We start from the raw sequence: 15,874 nt of genomic DNA on the forward strand, positions 1-15,874 counted from the left end.
TTTGTCCTTAAGTAACTTAAAACACCAAAAACAGTGGTTAAAATCCCTTTGTAATCTATTTCAAGGTCATCACCTGAAATAATGCAGCAGACCCCAGTTCGATTCCTGGGTCAGGAAGATCCACTGAAGAAGGGATAGGCTACCCACTCCAGAATACTTAGGCTTCCCTTATGGCTCAAGCTGGTAGAGAAGCTTCCCGTGATGCAGGAGATCTGGGTTCGATCCCTGGGTTGGGAAGATCCCCTGGAGAAGGAAAAGGCTACCAACTCCAGTATTCTGGCCTGGAGAATTCTATGGACTCTGTAGTCCATGGGGTTGCAAAGAGTTGAACATGACAGAGTGGCTTTCACTTTCAACTTAACAATTAGCAACATAGAAAAAAAAAAATAAAGAGGAAAACATATGCCCCCAGATTTTTATAGAATTTTTTTTCTTATTGTTTGACAGTTAGAAAGTAGAAATATCACAGTTATACTGCAAAGTTTCCATTGGGAAAACAGAAAATGGTTCACTTTACTAGCACCAATTCAAAAACATAGCTGGTCTTTAGGTACACCTTAGCTTTATCAGTGAGAAAATGGTGTTTGTTGGTGGCAATTTTGAGACTTGGGCTAGATAGCAATTATATTGGTGATGTTTATTTTAGAAGGAGAGTTTGTCATTTGTTCTTTATATGCATTGGTGTAAAAATTTTTTTGTTTTAACTAACAAACTAGTTATGTCATTAAAAAATAAATGGACCAGCATCCCATCTTCACTTTTTGAGAATTTTAATGTATGTGCCCTAAATCCTTTTACTTTTATCCTTCTTCTCCCTCATCTTTCCCTCCTCTGTTTTTCCTTTTTGAATACATTGGAGTAAAAAGAGAAACTCTCTGAAAATTTTTTTTAAACTTAGAAAACTTGTATTATACAATTATTGATATACTTACTTAATTTCCTATACTCCATCAATTTGCTTGGATTTTATTTTTTTCTCCTAAGGAATGGGAAAAGTATACTTGAAAATATCAGTATTTCAAGTTAGGTTTAAAGATTTTAGGACTGTTGCTTGGGAAGATGATCTGGAACCTTGTATTGAGACTGGGATATAATCCTTCAAATGAATATTTTATGATGGATGAATGTATGAATGGATGGATGTTTATAAGTACATAACATATAGATAAAACATTGTCCTTCTCTTCTTCAAAATAAAGTAAGTCATATGCAATAAAACTTAATAATTGTAGATACATCTTCATTAAATGATTTCCTGTTATTAGTGTACACATCATATATATGGTCATACTTAGGAGCTAAGAACCGGTTGATACTTAACTATTGCTAATTTCAGTTGCTTTTTCATTTAAAGCTTCTTTTGTAAGGTCATGTTTATACTTCCTTTTAGTTTTAAAGGCAACAGAATCTTCCATATATTAAAGCAAAGGTAAGCTGTAATTGAATATTATACAATTTCAGAAGACATTGTTAGTGGAATGTCACCAGGAATGAAAACTGACATCTAAATGAAATGTATTATATCAAGGCTCTTTTAAATGACTTGAATGAATGACTCATACAAGTCTAAAGGCAAACCCTATTAGAGTTTACCATCTATCTACTTCTTCATTTATTCTTCCATTCAGTCTTTCAGTAAGTATTTGCTGAGAGCCTACTGCATCAGTCAATGTGCTTTCATTTCTAGTCATTACATTTCATAAGATTTTTAACAATTGAAAGATTAAAAGTGACTTTTCTTTGACAAAGTGTAATTGGCAGTGTATGTAAGGCCTTTTTGGGGGTTGGCAAATTCAGAAGACTTTTAATTTTTTAATTTAAAAGGCATTTTAAGATGTAATTTTTCTCATAGTATCTTTATTTTTTTTCTGTTGGCTTCCCCATGTCATTTTTGCCTGATATTCGGGAGAATAGCATTGAAACATGTATATTATCATATGTGAAATGGATCTCCAGTTCAGGTTCGATGCATGATACAGAGTGCTCAGGGCTGGTGCACTGGGATGACCCAGAGGAATGGGATGGGGAGGGAGGTGGGAGGGGGCTTCAGGATGGGGAACACATGTACACCTGTGGTGGATTCATGTCAATGTATGGCAAAACCACTACGATATTGTAAAGTAATTAGCCTCCAATTGAAATTAATTTTTTTAAAAATCCAAAAAAAAGTGTTTTATATGTTTTAAATTAAATAATGTGTGCAAATTAGACTCTGACCAGCAGTGTAAAAGCTCCCAGTTTTGGCCATTAAAAGAAAGCAATGTTAAGAATTCTCATATCTTAAGGATATTTTTTAATATTTGTGGACACTCATAACTTTAGATTTCTTCAAAATAAAAATAGAAATAGTTTCTAGCTATAATTATATATGGAATTTTTAAGACCAAAAACTATTTTTTCCTTCGTAAAAAGATCTTAATTCTTTAGCTTCTTCTGTTTTTCTACGTTTCTGAAACATTGACCAGACACCTCCTTTTCGGCAGACACTGTTGTAGCCACTGCAAAGTCAACAATAGATAAGATAAATTGTCTGTTCACAAAGTTCTCAGTTATTGAAGGAGAAAAGAGCAGAGGCTGCTGCACTGTAGAGCTGACTTGTAACAGCAGTATGTGCACTGCTCTGCAGATGCACAAAGGAGGAGGAATTCCTAGGTCTCTCTACCCAGCACGAGTAACTTGGGTCTTCTGTATTCTTTTATAATGCTTATAAAAACTCAACTGAAGTAGTGGGGAAACACGTGGGTAAGGAGATTTAATATCCAGTATCTTTCAGGTGAATTTTTACAATCCTAAAGCTTAAGAACAAAGTGTGGCTTCTTCCCCGTACCTCATTATGTGTATTATAAAGACTGCAGAGTCTGAAGAAGTGAAACATTTGGATGCTTAAGTTCAAAAATTGTTAAAGATAGGAGGTTGCTATGGCTACATCAAAGCCCAGCTTTTCCTTTTCTTCTATAGCAAATTGCTAGCTAAGTTCATTTGTGTAAAGAACTTAAATTCTATTCTCCCATTATCTGACTTTACATTCCTTTGTTGTAAGACTCAGTCTTTCTTCAATTCTAATTGAAGGTTCTGTATCCCAAAGGTATTGTTGGACTACACCAAATGCATCCCTATAAAAGTTTATTATTTTTTTTCCTTGAGAAATATTTCTTTTCCAGTTTTTCAGAACATAATTGTTCTATGTCAACATTCAGGGAGTGGATAATGGTGACTATTTAGAGTAGTTTAATGAATGCCAACTTAAAATATTTAGATGTTAATAAAAAAATTTATAAATGTGAAGAAAATTTGCTTTGCATTATGAAATATGGATCAAGTTTACTAGGTGATTGCGTGATTGAGGACAGGGCATCTTACTTTCCTATGCCCCAAGTTATTGATCATTAGAATTTAGAAATTGGTTGTATGATCATTAAGGTTTTTTTCATATTCTAAGCTTATATGATACTACTCTGAACATGAAATATGTTTTTTAAAATATCTAAAAAATAGCTGTGGGTAAATAGTTTTAACGTTTGTATTTAATTGATCACTTGTTTATAGTCAGTGCTGTAGTTCTATGTCTTAAACACATTAGGATCACTGAATTTTGGTCATTATGGTTTTTTTTTAATGCTATCAGATTGATTACCTGCCATTATTTCTATTTCATTTTATATTTATATCTAGTCAGTAAATGAAGAAGAGAGTTACTTTAGTCATCATATTGAGGTACACTAACCACTGGGTAAGTAAATTGCCTGAATTAGGTCCCTTGATGGAATAAATGAAGCAAAAATGAGTTGCTAGTAACTATTAATATTGGTATACGAACAATATATGCCTTATGATGATTTTTTTTGCTAATCTGAAGGATATGGATTTTTAATAATATCAAAGTTTCAGCCACCTCAGTAAACTTAGCATCATATTAAATTAGTGTATTTTTGATGTCATACTAATTTTTAGCTAGAAATGGGCATAGAGATCTATTGATTCTCAACCTCATCTCAGTTATGAAACCCTTTGTTCAAATAACATCTAACCTAGACTCACAGTAGGTCAAACATAGGAAAGAAGATCTATTCTGATTAACATGCCAGGTGGATGGTGGAGGAAAGTCAGATTTGTGGAAATATTTAAATGCTACCCAGTCTGGTTTTACATCTGATCCAGAAGAGGCTGCAAAGACCATGGTTTTCTGAACCATCTATCACATCCTCTCTTAGAAATGAGGTAATGAAGGTCCTCAGAGGTGAAATGACGCAGGCAAAGTGGTTCATTCTAGAAGGGTGTTGAAAATCTGCAGAGACCTTAGTGGCTCAAGTGGTAAAGAATCCGCTTGCAATGCGGGAGATGTGGGTTCAATCCCTGGGTTGGAAAGATCCCCTGGAGGAGGAAATGGCAACCCACTCCAGTTTTCTTGCCTGAGAAATCCCATGGACAGGGGAGCCTGGTGGGCTACAGTCCATGGGGTCCACAAGGTCACAGAAGTCATGACTTAGCAACTAAGCAGTAACAACTATGTTCTTAGACATGACTGAGTGACTAACACTTTAACTTAGGCATTCTATCTAATGCAAATTCCCCCACTGCCATCTCAGTCTAGGGACCTACCACAGTGAGGTAGGTCCTACTTCCTTGGCCTTGAAGTGAAGTGAAAGTCACTCAGTCGTGTTCGACTCTTTGCGACCCCATGGACTATACAGTCCATGGAATTCTCCAGGCCAGAATACTGGAGTGGGTAGCCTTTCCCTTCTCCAGGGGATCTTCCCAACCCAGGGATTGAACCCAGGTCTCCCACATTGCAGGTGGATTCTTTACCAACTGAGTCACAAGGGAAGCCCTTGGCCTTGACTGACTCTTAATTGGCCTTTGTCCTTTCAAGGTGGGAAGAATACCTAAGTGTGTTATGATAGCACTGAGTCTCCAAGGTAATTAGGAGCTGCATAAGGGATGGGGCAAGGAAGAAGGATGTGCTCTGGAGAAGAGTGGGTGTGGTAGGAGCAGTTGGTAACAACACATCAGTGGCAAACCTGTCCCATGTAGTGCTGGTCTTATGCCTTATGCAAATTGCCACAGGTATTCCTCATGTCATATCTTTTTGTAGACTCCGATATCATTCTTCATTTCCACATTAAGGCCAAAGTGGTTACATGACTCTTTGGAAAAGAAGTTTATTCCCCCTCAGATTCAAGTCCCTTTATCTTGCCTCTAATCCACTGCTAAATTAATTAAACACAGAGGCCATTAACTGATAGGACTCTTAATTTTGCAGTGGCCTTTGTAAGCAAACCCAAATCTAAGCCTGTAAATGCCTCAAGGTTACAAAATCAAACTGCTAAGGACAGCAAGGCAAATAGCTAAGCAGAATTTAAGCTATAGCCAATCACCCCTTTCTTTGCTTCTACATTTTCTCTCTTAAAGCCTCTCTCTGAGTTCCTGCCAATGGGGCCTCCTAACCACTTCCAGTTTGACTCTACTCTATTCAAATTGATTTTTGCTCAAATAAAGTCTTAAAATCTCAATATTCCTCAGTTAATCTTATACTACCACTGAGCCCTCATCCATGGAATTCTCCAGGCAAGAATACTGGAGGGGTTAGCCGTTCCCTTCTCCAAGGGATGGATCTTCATGACCCAGAGATCAAACCTGGGTCTCCTATATTGCAGGCAGATTCCTTATCATCGGAGCCACCAGGGAAGACCAATGAACTCTTCTTCGTCCCAAATGTTTACTAATAGAGCACCACTCATCTTAGTAACTATTCAGAAATTTATTTCCTACAACTGGATGAGCACACTGACTTTTGTTGTTGTTTATTTCTCCTTCTTTGATAGAAAAGTTTTACTCAGATGAAATACACAAGGCAGTTGAGTGGTACAGAAGGGGAACTAGAATAAGCAAAACTTATTTTCTAAGCCTCGTTTTGCTGTGTGGTTCAGATAAATCATATTACTCTCTGAGTCTTAGTTTCCCACAAAATGTGGATTTTGGACAACATTTTCATTATTATTTCCAAATTGATAATGTTCTGGAATATCCCATAAAGGTTTCTTATAGAGTCACTGTTATAAAGAAGTTCCCTTTTTAGAGCACAATTTTTTTTGTTATTGTATAGGACTTATGCACTAAAATGCATATATGAATCCCATATATTTAATTTATACTATCTTTGAGGATGATTTCCTTAGATTCTTATATTTTGAGAATCTCAAATCATCTATTTTCACACTGGCTAAAATTCTCTTTTGAATTATGATAGGAATAGCTGTAGCTAAAAAGTAGGAAAAAAAAAAAAAGAGATTTGATATCATTTTGTGTCCTTGTCATATCCTGGACCTTCTGTTTGAACAGAGAATATTAGTGCAACTCTTAAAGCAAGTCATGTACTATTTTCATACCTCATGAAACTAGGCTCAGCTGACTCCCTTAGATTTAAATGTAATCCTTGCAATGAATTTCTTTTAGAGAAACCAGGAACAACTTAAATAGCACAAGTCTTTTTTTTTCCCCCTAAATCTTAAAATATGCTTTGGGCAGATTTTGAGAGAGTCTTTGGACTTTTTTTCTTGTGTCTTCTGCTGTTTTCAGAATTTGGGGATTGTGCTATGTGGGGAAATCCATAGGGATAAAGTAAAAAAAGGATCAAGATAGTTTTCTTTAAAAAATAATTCCAAACATGGCACCCCCAAACAGCAGATCTGTGGAAGCTTGTTATAGCATAGCCAGAATCAGGAAGGATAATTCATAGTGCATAAATTCCTTATTTGTAATATTCTTTTAGAGAGTGGGGAATGCCATCTGAGTCTCAGGAGGGTTTCATATTGGTGTAGTGATTTCTGTATACTTATAAATAATAGCTTGTTGTGATACTGTCATTTCTCATCTTGAAAAGGATTCTGATTTGTATTTATTTTTAATTATAGTTTTTGCTCAACTGAGCACTTCATTAATAGCATTATATGTGAGGTTGATTTTTGTATGTAATTAGCAAAACAAACAATATTTCTAAGCCAGAACTTGTTCTGTTTGTTTATGCTTCTATTTCTTCTATGAGAATAACTCCATGTTCAGTTCAGTCACTCAGTCATGTCCGACTCTTTGTGACCCCATGAACTGCAGCACACCAGGCCTCCCTGTCCAAAACCAACTCCCAGAGTTCACTCAAACTCACGTCCATGGAGTCGGTGATGCCATCCAGCCATCTCATCCTCTGTCGTCCCCTTCTACTTCTTCCCCCAGTCGCTCCCAGCATCAGAGTCTTTTCCAATGAGTCAACTCTTTCACATGAGGTGGCCAAAGTACTGGAGTTTCAGCTTTAGCATCATTCCTTCCAAAGAACTACCGGGACTGATCTCCTTCAGAATGGACTGGTTGGATCTCCTTGCAGTCCAAGGGACTCTCAAGAGTCTTCCCCAACACCACAGTTCAAAAGCATCAATTCTTCAGTGCTCAGCTTTCTTCACAGTCCAACTCTCACATCCATACTTGACTACTGGAAAAAACCATAGCCTTGACTAGACGGACCTTTGTTGGCAAAGTAATGTCTCTGCTTTTGAATATGCTATCTAGGTTGGTCATAACTTTCCTTCCAAGGAGTAAGTGTCTTTTAATTTCATGGCTGCAATCACCATCTGTAGTGATTTTGGAGCCCAAAAAAGATGTTCTTTTCCAAAAAGATGTCCTTTTCATTATAGGAGACTGGAATGCAAAAGTAGGAAGTCAAGAAACACCTGGAGTAACAGGCAAATTTGGCCTTGGGATGAAGCAGGGCAAAGCTAATAGAGTTTTGTCAAGAGAACGCACTGGTCATAGCAAACACCCTCTTCCAACAACACAAGAGAAGACTCTACACATGGATATCACCAGATGGTCAACACTGAAATCAGATTGATTATATTCTTTACAGCCAAAGATGGAGAAGCTCTATAAGGGAGCCAAAACAAGACTGGGAGCTGCCTGTGGCTCAGATCATGGACTCCTTATTGCCAAATTCAGACTTAAATTGAAGAAAGTAGGGAAAACCAATAGACCATTCAGATCAGATCAGATCAGTCACTCAGACTCTTTGCGACCCCATGAATCGCAGCACGCCAGGTCTCCCTGTCCATCACCAACTCCTGGAGTTCATTCAGACTCACGTCCGTTGAGTTAGTGATGCCATCCAGCCATCTCATCCTCTGTCATCCCCTTCTCCTCTTGCCCCCAATCCCTCCCAGCATCAGAGTCTTTTCCAATGAGTCAACTCTTCGCATGAGGTGGCCAAAGTACTGGAGTTTCAGCTTTAGCATCATTCCTTCCAAAGAAATCCCAGGGCTGATCTCCTTCAGAATGGACTGGTTGGATCTCCTTGCAGTCCAAGGGACTCTCAAGAGTCTTCTCCAATACCACAGTTCAAAAGCATCAATTCTTCGGCGCTCAGCTTTCTTCACAGTCCAACTCTCACATCCGTACATGACCACAGGAAAAACCATAGCCTTGACTAGACGAACCTTTGTTGGCAAAGTAAAGTCTCTGCTTTTGAATATGCTGTCTAGGTTGGTCATAACTTTCCTTCCAAGGAGTAAGCGTCTTTTAATTTCATGGCTGCAGTCACCATCTGCAGTGATTTTGGAGCCCCCAAAAATAAAGTCTAACACTGTTTCCACTGTTTCCCCATCTATTTCCCATGAAGTGATGGGACCGAATGCCATGATCTTCGTTTTCTGAATGTTGAGCTTTAAGCCAACATTTTCACTCTCCACTTTTACCTTCATTCAGGTATGACCTAAATCAAATCCCTTATGATTATACAGTGAAAGTGAGAAATAGATTTAAGGGACTAGATCTGATAGATAGAGTGCCTGATGAACTATGGAATGAGGTTCGTGACATTGTACAGGAGACAGGGATCAAGACCATCCCCATGGAAAAGAAATGCAAAAAAGCAAAATGGCTGTCTGGGGAGGCCTTACAAATAGCTGTGAAAAGAAGAGAAGTGATAAGCAAAGAAGAAAAGGAAAGATATAAACATCTGAATTCAGAGTTCGAAAGAATAGCAAGAAGAGATAAGAAAGCCTTCCTCAGCGATCAATGCAAAGAAATAGAGGAAAACAACAGAATGGGAAAGACTAGAGATCTCTTCAAGAAAATTAGAGATACCAAGGAAACATTTCATGCAAAGATGGGCTCGATAAAGGACAGAAATGGTAGGGACCTAACAGAAGCAGAAGATATTAAGAAGAGGTGGCAAGAATACACAGAAGAACTGTATAAAAAAGAGCTTCACGACCAAGATAATCATGATGGTGTGATCACTCACCTAGAGCCAGACATCCTGGAATGTGAAGTCAAGTGGGCCTTAGAAAGCATCACTCCATGTATTAGGAAACTCTATAACATAACAGTACTTCATTCAGTACTGTGTAATTACCAAAGGAATTTGATTGCCTAATTGGCTTCTTTAACTTCCTTTTTATCATTCCCTTGTTAATTTAGCATTTGTATAGTCTCAAGTGTAGGTGTCTGTGAGGAAAAGTGCTCATTTATGCATTATCCTTAACATTCAACTCATCTTAGATTGAAGTATTAATATAAGCATCTTATTTTCCAAATATCAAAAACTAAATAATGGAAATTTTGCTTCAGGTTATAATTAAACTATAGATCTCTCTTTGGGTGATTAATAGTAGTTTAGCAGCAGAGTATTATGAAAGCAAGAAGATTTCCCAAATTGGGAGAAGACTTCACAACCTTTAGTGACTTGATTTCTATAATGAGAAGGTCCTCCATGCTCTACAATTAAATAATTTTTGTAATAATTTAAATAAGGTCAAAACTGTTTGACTATATTTCCTGAAAAAACATTACTAACAGGTATTGACAAAATTAAATGAAGATTTCATGATATTTTCAGGTTTGTATGAGGTTTATCCACATATTTACTTGTGTGTCAAACTATGGCATATAGATAGGGTGGGAATTTTTCTAGAATCAGAGGTAGTCCATAAAGGGATTCTTAGGACCTGAACAATTCATAGGAAATTTGGGGTTTGTTTGTTTGTTTTTTTTTTTTACTTTTATGTCAGGAACAACTTATATATGTGTAAACAATAATTGTTCTCTTTACAAAATGTGTGTGTATAGGCACATGTGTGAGATCCTTTAGTTCAGAAAATTCCCAATGTGACTGACAAAACTTATGTACTAAGGTTTCCCATTTTGGTCCAATTTTTATTCTTATCAGTAGATGTTTTGGGTGATTGATTTAGTTAGGCATCAATATATATTTGAAAATTTTCACATGGGTGGAGAGGACAGGTTGCCTAAATAAGCTTTCCTTTTTCCTTTGATGCTTTTGTTTTCTGAAAGCTTGTTCTTATTGTCCAGTTCCAGTTTATTTGAGAAGCTAGGGTGTGGGATGATTTGTAAATGATGCCATCCTTTTGTCTTCTGAGGCATTGCCAGCTACATTTAGAGACAGCCTCTCCAGCAAACTCCTCTGAGTGTATGACATGAGAAATACCTAGGTGGTGCATTGCAGTACAATGGTTTGGAAAAGGTTTCTTGTAGACCTACTTTCAGTTTCCCTCCATTTCAGATAAAAATATTTGGGATAATTTCCCAGGCAATTCAAACAATTTTTAAATATTTTCTTCTTCATTAAAGCCAGTCATATACCCTAAACTAAGTCTTCGAAGTTTCCATTAGTGATTCATCTGAGGACCGTCCACCTCCCTGGTGTAGTTAAAAGAAATAGAATGATTCCAGCTTGAGTTGATTCTATGGATCAGGTGCATGCATGCTGCCTGGTGCTTTCTGATCACAAGCACTGCTCTCCCTAGGGTCTTATACATGGGAGGTCATGATAGGCATATATACCACCACCCCCCACACAAAAAAATGTGTTATATATTGATTGCCACAAGTACAAGTAAATGCTTTCATACTGATCTCAGGAGGGTGTTTGAAGCAGAGACATGCCATAAAAGGATGACAGGTAAAAGATTTTCATCATGTTTGTGTTCTTTCATTAGCTTACTCTGGCAGAACAGAAAGTCATTGGTTTGTGAAGAAGATAAGGAAGGCTCTGAACAAGAGTCCAATGAGGTACTGTAGACGGAGACTGAAGAATATTTCAGTGGCAAGATTATTACAGAAAACTTAAAATTAAATTTCAGAAAGGGCTGTTCCTCTGACGAGAACTCAGAGTGCAGGGTCTCTGAGTAGTTCAGCTTCTGTTTTGCATATAATTATAAAAAAAAAAGTTTTCATTGCTATTAAACAAAACAGCATGAATATCAGTGTTTTGTGTTTTTGCTTTGAATTGTGAAAATAAAACAAGTTTTGAAAGGAACTGACACAAAATGGGCTCCTGTGGTCAAACAATTTCTTCAAATGCAGTGAACAAGGGGTTGAATCACAGCACCACATTTCAGGTGCCATGAGTTGGTGCTTGTCTGCCACTGAGGTTAGTGATGAATGATGCTCTGTTACTGCATCTGGGGGAGCCAGTAATACAGATAGGGTCTGTATTATTAGTTCCTTATAATGAACGTGGAATTGCTTGTCCATTTTCATTTGAAAAGTGTGTCTGATCTCCTTCATGCTCTCTGATTGTCCCCTCATACTCTTGTCAGACTGCTTAAGACAGCAGTGCTCTCTCTGAGCCCGGGGACTACAAGAAAGATGTTAAAATAGAACAATAATACAAAGTCAATTGAAAGCTTGAGAAACTTTTCTGAATTATGCTTTCAAGTTTCAAAAGTATCCATCTAAACAAGGAACAGGGGTAGTTTTCACGCCTGTGTGCATCTTCGTGCATCTTTCAGTAAGAAGAAGCTTGTTACTGACAGGTCATGGGCTTCTTCTCTAACACTTGTGTTGACAGATGATCACTGTGAGATGATCTGGTGGTACCTTGAGAAAATCTTAAGGGGCAGACAAGGCTAGTTCTCAATCCACCCAAGGTCAATGAGGCTTTATTATCTACCTCATGTGTGGAAATAAAAAGTGCAGTATGCACCTTAAAGCTTTGAATTTTCTTCCTGTCACTTAACTTATAGCCACTGATCTTTCCAGAGCCTCCCAATCGCACTTTATTTGGAATTAATTTTGTGGGACTACCTTCAGTAAACAATCTTGCAAAATCTGGTTGCCTAAAACCTCCTTGAATTCATTTAAAATTATTATTGACAAAGAAGACACAATTTGATTCATATTCTACCTGCTCATAATAGACTTTATGATGAATTCTACTTGAATAGCTCAGATCGTAAAGCATCTGCCTGCAATGTGGGAGACCTGGGTTGGATCCCTGTGTTGGGAAGATCGCCTGGAGAAGGAAATGGCAATCCACTCCAGTACTCTTGACTGGAAAATTCCATGGATGGAGGAGCCTGGTAGGCTAGAGCCCATGGGATTGCAGAGTTGGACACAACTGAGTGATTTCACTGTTTGCTACTTGAATATGTTTCTAGTAATATTCAACAACTATACCATATAAAGACTAGACAACTTTTGGGTAGTAAACATTTGGGGGATATGAGATGCCCAAAAACAGTGACATAAAAAAAGAATTTGTGTTGCCTTTAAGTGGGGAGTAGAAAGGGTCAAAGTTAACGGAGGAAGTAAAAAAGAGCAAAGGGCCATGTCTTTGAAAGGGAAAGTAGTACAACTTGTAATGCTTGCAAATTTTAACTTTATGTTAACAGGCAGCACAGGCTCTTGCTAACATGATTTTCTTCGAGCTCTTACCTCGAGAAGAGCTTGGGCAGTATGCCAACTTAGCATATTTTTTTTGAGGTTCCACTTTGGCTGGAGATCTTGTCATGGAAGTGATTCTAAATCTTAATTGAGAGAAAGGGTTCTTTCAAAACAAAGTTGTAAATTTTTATCCACTTTACACTTAAAAGCCTGGTATTCATCTCATATGTGGATTAGGTGAAAAACTAGGTAACAAATCTCATGTTAGGGAGAATTTTTTAGTAATAAACTCTCTACAGAAAATACAGGAATACATTTCAAACTATCATTTTAGGCTTGGAAAAGCAAATAGTTTTATATTATTTATAATAGCTTCACAGGGTAGAATTTAATGTTTTTATATATTTTTTATACTGGATTTGAGTTAGGAGAATGATTTCCCTTCACACATTTGGGTGATTCAAAATCTTTTAAATTTGATCTGGGACATTGACTAAAATTTACTATTCCCTTGTGCCCAAACTCAGATAATAAAAAGCCTGCCTGCAGTGTGGGAGACCTGGGTTGGGAGGATCCCTTAGAGAAGGAAATAGCAACCCACTCCAGTATTCTTGCCTGAGAATTCCATGGACAGAGGAGCCTGATGGGCTATGGTCCCTGGGGTGACAAAGAGTCAGACACAACTGAGCAGCTAACACTTTGTGCCCCCCAAAATTATTTTGTGAAGTAAAGTTAATGTACCATTACTTTGTATTGCAGGAATATTTCACATTGTTAAGTCAAGAATTATTCAATATTAATTTGATGTTAAGGAGAAACTTTCTTTGAAGCTTAATGTTTTTTGTATTATTTGTATACTTACATTTTTCATATCATGCTTACATTTTAGATGTTTTCATAAGTATAGCCATGTAATAAAGTTTGCATTAAGCCAGTAGGCAATTGGAACTTAAGATTTAAATTTCAAATAGGCTTATTTCTTTGCGTGTGAACTCTTAAAATTGTAATATATAATGCTATTTAGTAAGATATATCTTTTCCATTACTCCTGGTGTTGTATAGGTTTTCTTGGAAGGTATAGTTTTGTTTCAGTGAATGAAAGTTGTCCTCAGTGTATGAGAAGAATAATTAAACTGTGTCAGGATGATGAAAAATATGGAGTAAAGATCATAAAATTTCCTAAAGGTCTTGGTCATCTCCATGAAGATTTTGTTTTCTATCATATAACAGTAGGAACAAATAACAAAAACAATGGAAGTAGTAGGAGTCATAACATGCTAAATTCAGTTTCATATGTGTATATATATCCCAGAATAATCCCATCAGCATGTGTTGTTATACCTGCTGAAGAGGTAATGAAATGAGGTTCAGAGAGACTTAGTGAGTTGGTCTAAGTGAAAGGGCTGGTTAAGTTACGGCTCCTGAGCTTGATCTCGGATCCCTGACTTCATCATCAGTCATCTTTCTGTTAGGCTGTGCTGTATAAAGCTTTGTGTTGTAGATACACACGTACTTGATTGGTCCCTTTGTTAGTTGTTAATGAAATACTTTCTAGTCTATACCAATGTCTTACTCACTTCCTCAGCATACACAAAGCTGAATATTCCTTTTTGTACAATAAAATTAAATGATATGTGTGTGTGTTAGTTACTTGGTTGTGTCCAACTCTTTGCAACTCTGTGGACTGTAGCCCACCAGGTTCCATCCATGGAATTCTCTAGGCAGGAATACTGGAGTGGGTTGTCATTCCCTTTTCCAAGGGATCTCCCCACTCCAGGGATTGAACCCAGGTACCCTGAATTGCAGGCAGATTCTTTACTGTCTGAGCCACCTTTTGTACAATAAAATTAAATGACAGTCCTTTTTTAAAACTTATGAAGGAAAATTTAATGGCTCATTATGTAGTTGGCAATGAACATTTTATATTGTACTGAAATTATTTTAGGCATTTTAGACATTTGTTCTTTAATTTGGCTTTTAATTGTCCCATTTGGTGGTACCTTGTTTATAGACCATCTTAACAAAGTACTGCTTCAAATCATTTTCCCTGTTTTGTTTTTTTTATATAGCATTCAAGAGTACTAGAAACTATTTACTTTTTGTTTACTGCCTGTTTCCCATCACCTCCAACTAGAAAGTTAGCTTTATTAAAGCAGTTCCTGTTTTGTTCAAGGCTATGTCTCTAATGTCTTGATAGAACAGTGCCTAGCTAGTTAAGAAATTACCAAAAGAATGAATGAATGAATGAATGAATATCAGTTGATTTAAATTGTAAATTCCCAACATAGCATTATAATACATATTTACTGTATAAGACACTCATTTGTGACCTTGGTTTTGCTGATGAATGCTGGGTTCTTGACAACAGCTTCTATGAATGGAGTATTGAGCAATAACATAAAATTGGCAAACTGAGAAATAAATATGTATGTGTTTGTAATTTGGGCAACTATGGAAACTGTTCTCTGATGGCTCAGATGGTAAAGAATCTGCCTGCAATGCAGGAGACTGGGGTTCGATCCCCGAGTAGGGGAGGTATCCTGGATAAGGGAATGGCTACCCTCTCCAGTATTCATGCCTGGAGAATTCCATGATCAGAGGATCCTAGTGAGCTACAGTCCATGGGATGACAAAGAGTTGGACATGACTGAACAACTAACACTTTCAAGGAAACTGTAGCAAAAGTCACTTATAATTAGTAGCAGGTGTAAAAGTATAGTTAAATACAGATTGCTTCAATCTAATCAGTGCCTCTAATCCAGTCTTCACCCTCATAATAGTATGTTGAATAAATCTGTCTGGAGAGAATTAATGATGGTAGTGTTTTATGAACATACCTTTTCACTTAAGATATATTTTTTTCCAGTTGGTTTTTATAGGTCATGTCTATGTAGTAGTATAGTATAGTGAGGGTGTAAGGTAGATATATTATTTTCTGAAATTTTGTGGCATTTCTACGTGAAGAACGTACAAAGCTATGTGAATTTGGTCATAATATGTTCTTAATATCTGGAGTTGTCACAGACTTTAAAAAATATAAAATGCTATAACGGCAATAAAAAGGATAATAATAAACATTAAGATGGTCTTATACTAAACTGGTTTGAAAGGACTGGCACACCTTACTCATGGCCAACTGATAATGATCAAATGGGAAGTGGTCATTACATCAACAATCTGATAAGTTGGCATTTTTAGTAAAGAA

At 36.9% G+C, this 15,874-nt stretch overlaps 2 protein-coding genes across 9 annotated transcripts in view; one reads left to right on the top strand and one right to left on the bottom strand.

The window, feature by feature from the left end:
• Positions 1-15,874, top strand: part of IMMP2L (inner mitochondrial membrane peptidase subunit 2) — a 965,664-nt gene that overhangs the window by 465,541 nt on the left and 484,249 nt on the right. Inside the window, exon 5 of one of the 8 annotated variants that reach the window (XM_044947178.2) lies at positions 11,001-11,174. The exons of the other annotated variants lie outside the window; for them this stretch is intronic. Within the exon in view, the coding sequence (XP_044803113.2) occupies positions 11,001-11,082 (82 nt within the window). The 3' untranslated portion in view covers positions 11,083-11,174. Of the gene's footprint in view, positions 1-11,000; positions 11,175-15,874 lie in introns of those variants that run through there. 8 annotated transcript variants of the gene reach the window in all.
• LRRN3 (leucine rich repeat neuronal 3) overlaps positions 1-15,874 on the bottom strand; it is a 41,989-nt gene that overhangs the window by 6,939 nt on the left and 19,176 nt on the right. The window lies entirely within an intron of this gene.

Source organism: Bubalus bubalis, chromosome 8 (genome assembly GCF_019923935.1).
Source record: "Bubalus bubalis isolate 160015118507 breed Murrah chromosome 8, NDDB_SH_1, whole genome shotgun sequence".
NCBI lineage: Eukaryota > Metazoa > Chordata > Mammalia > Artiodactyla > Bovidae > Bubalus > Bubalus bubalis.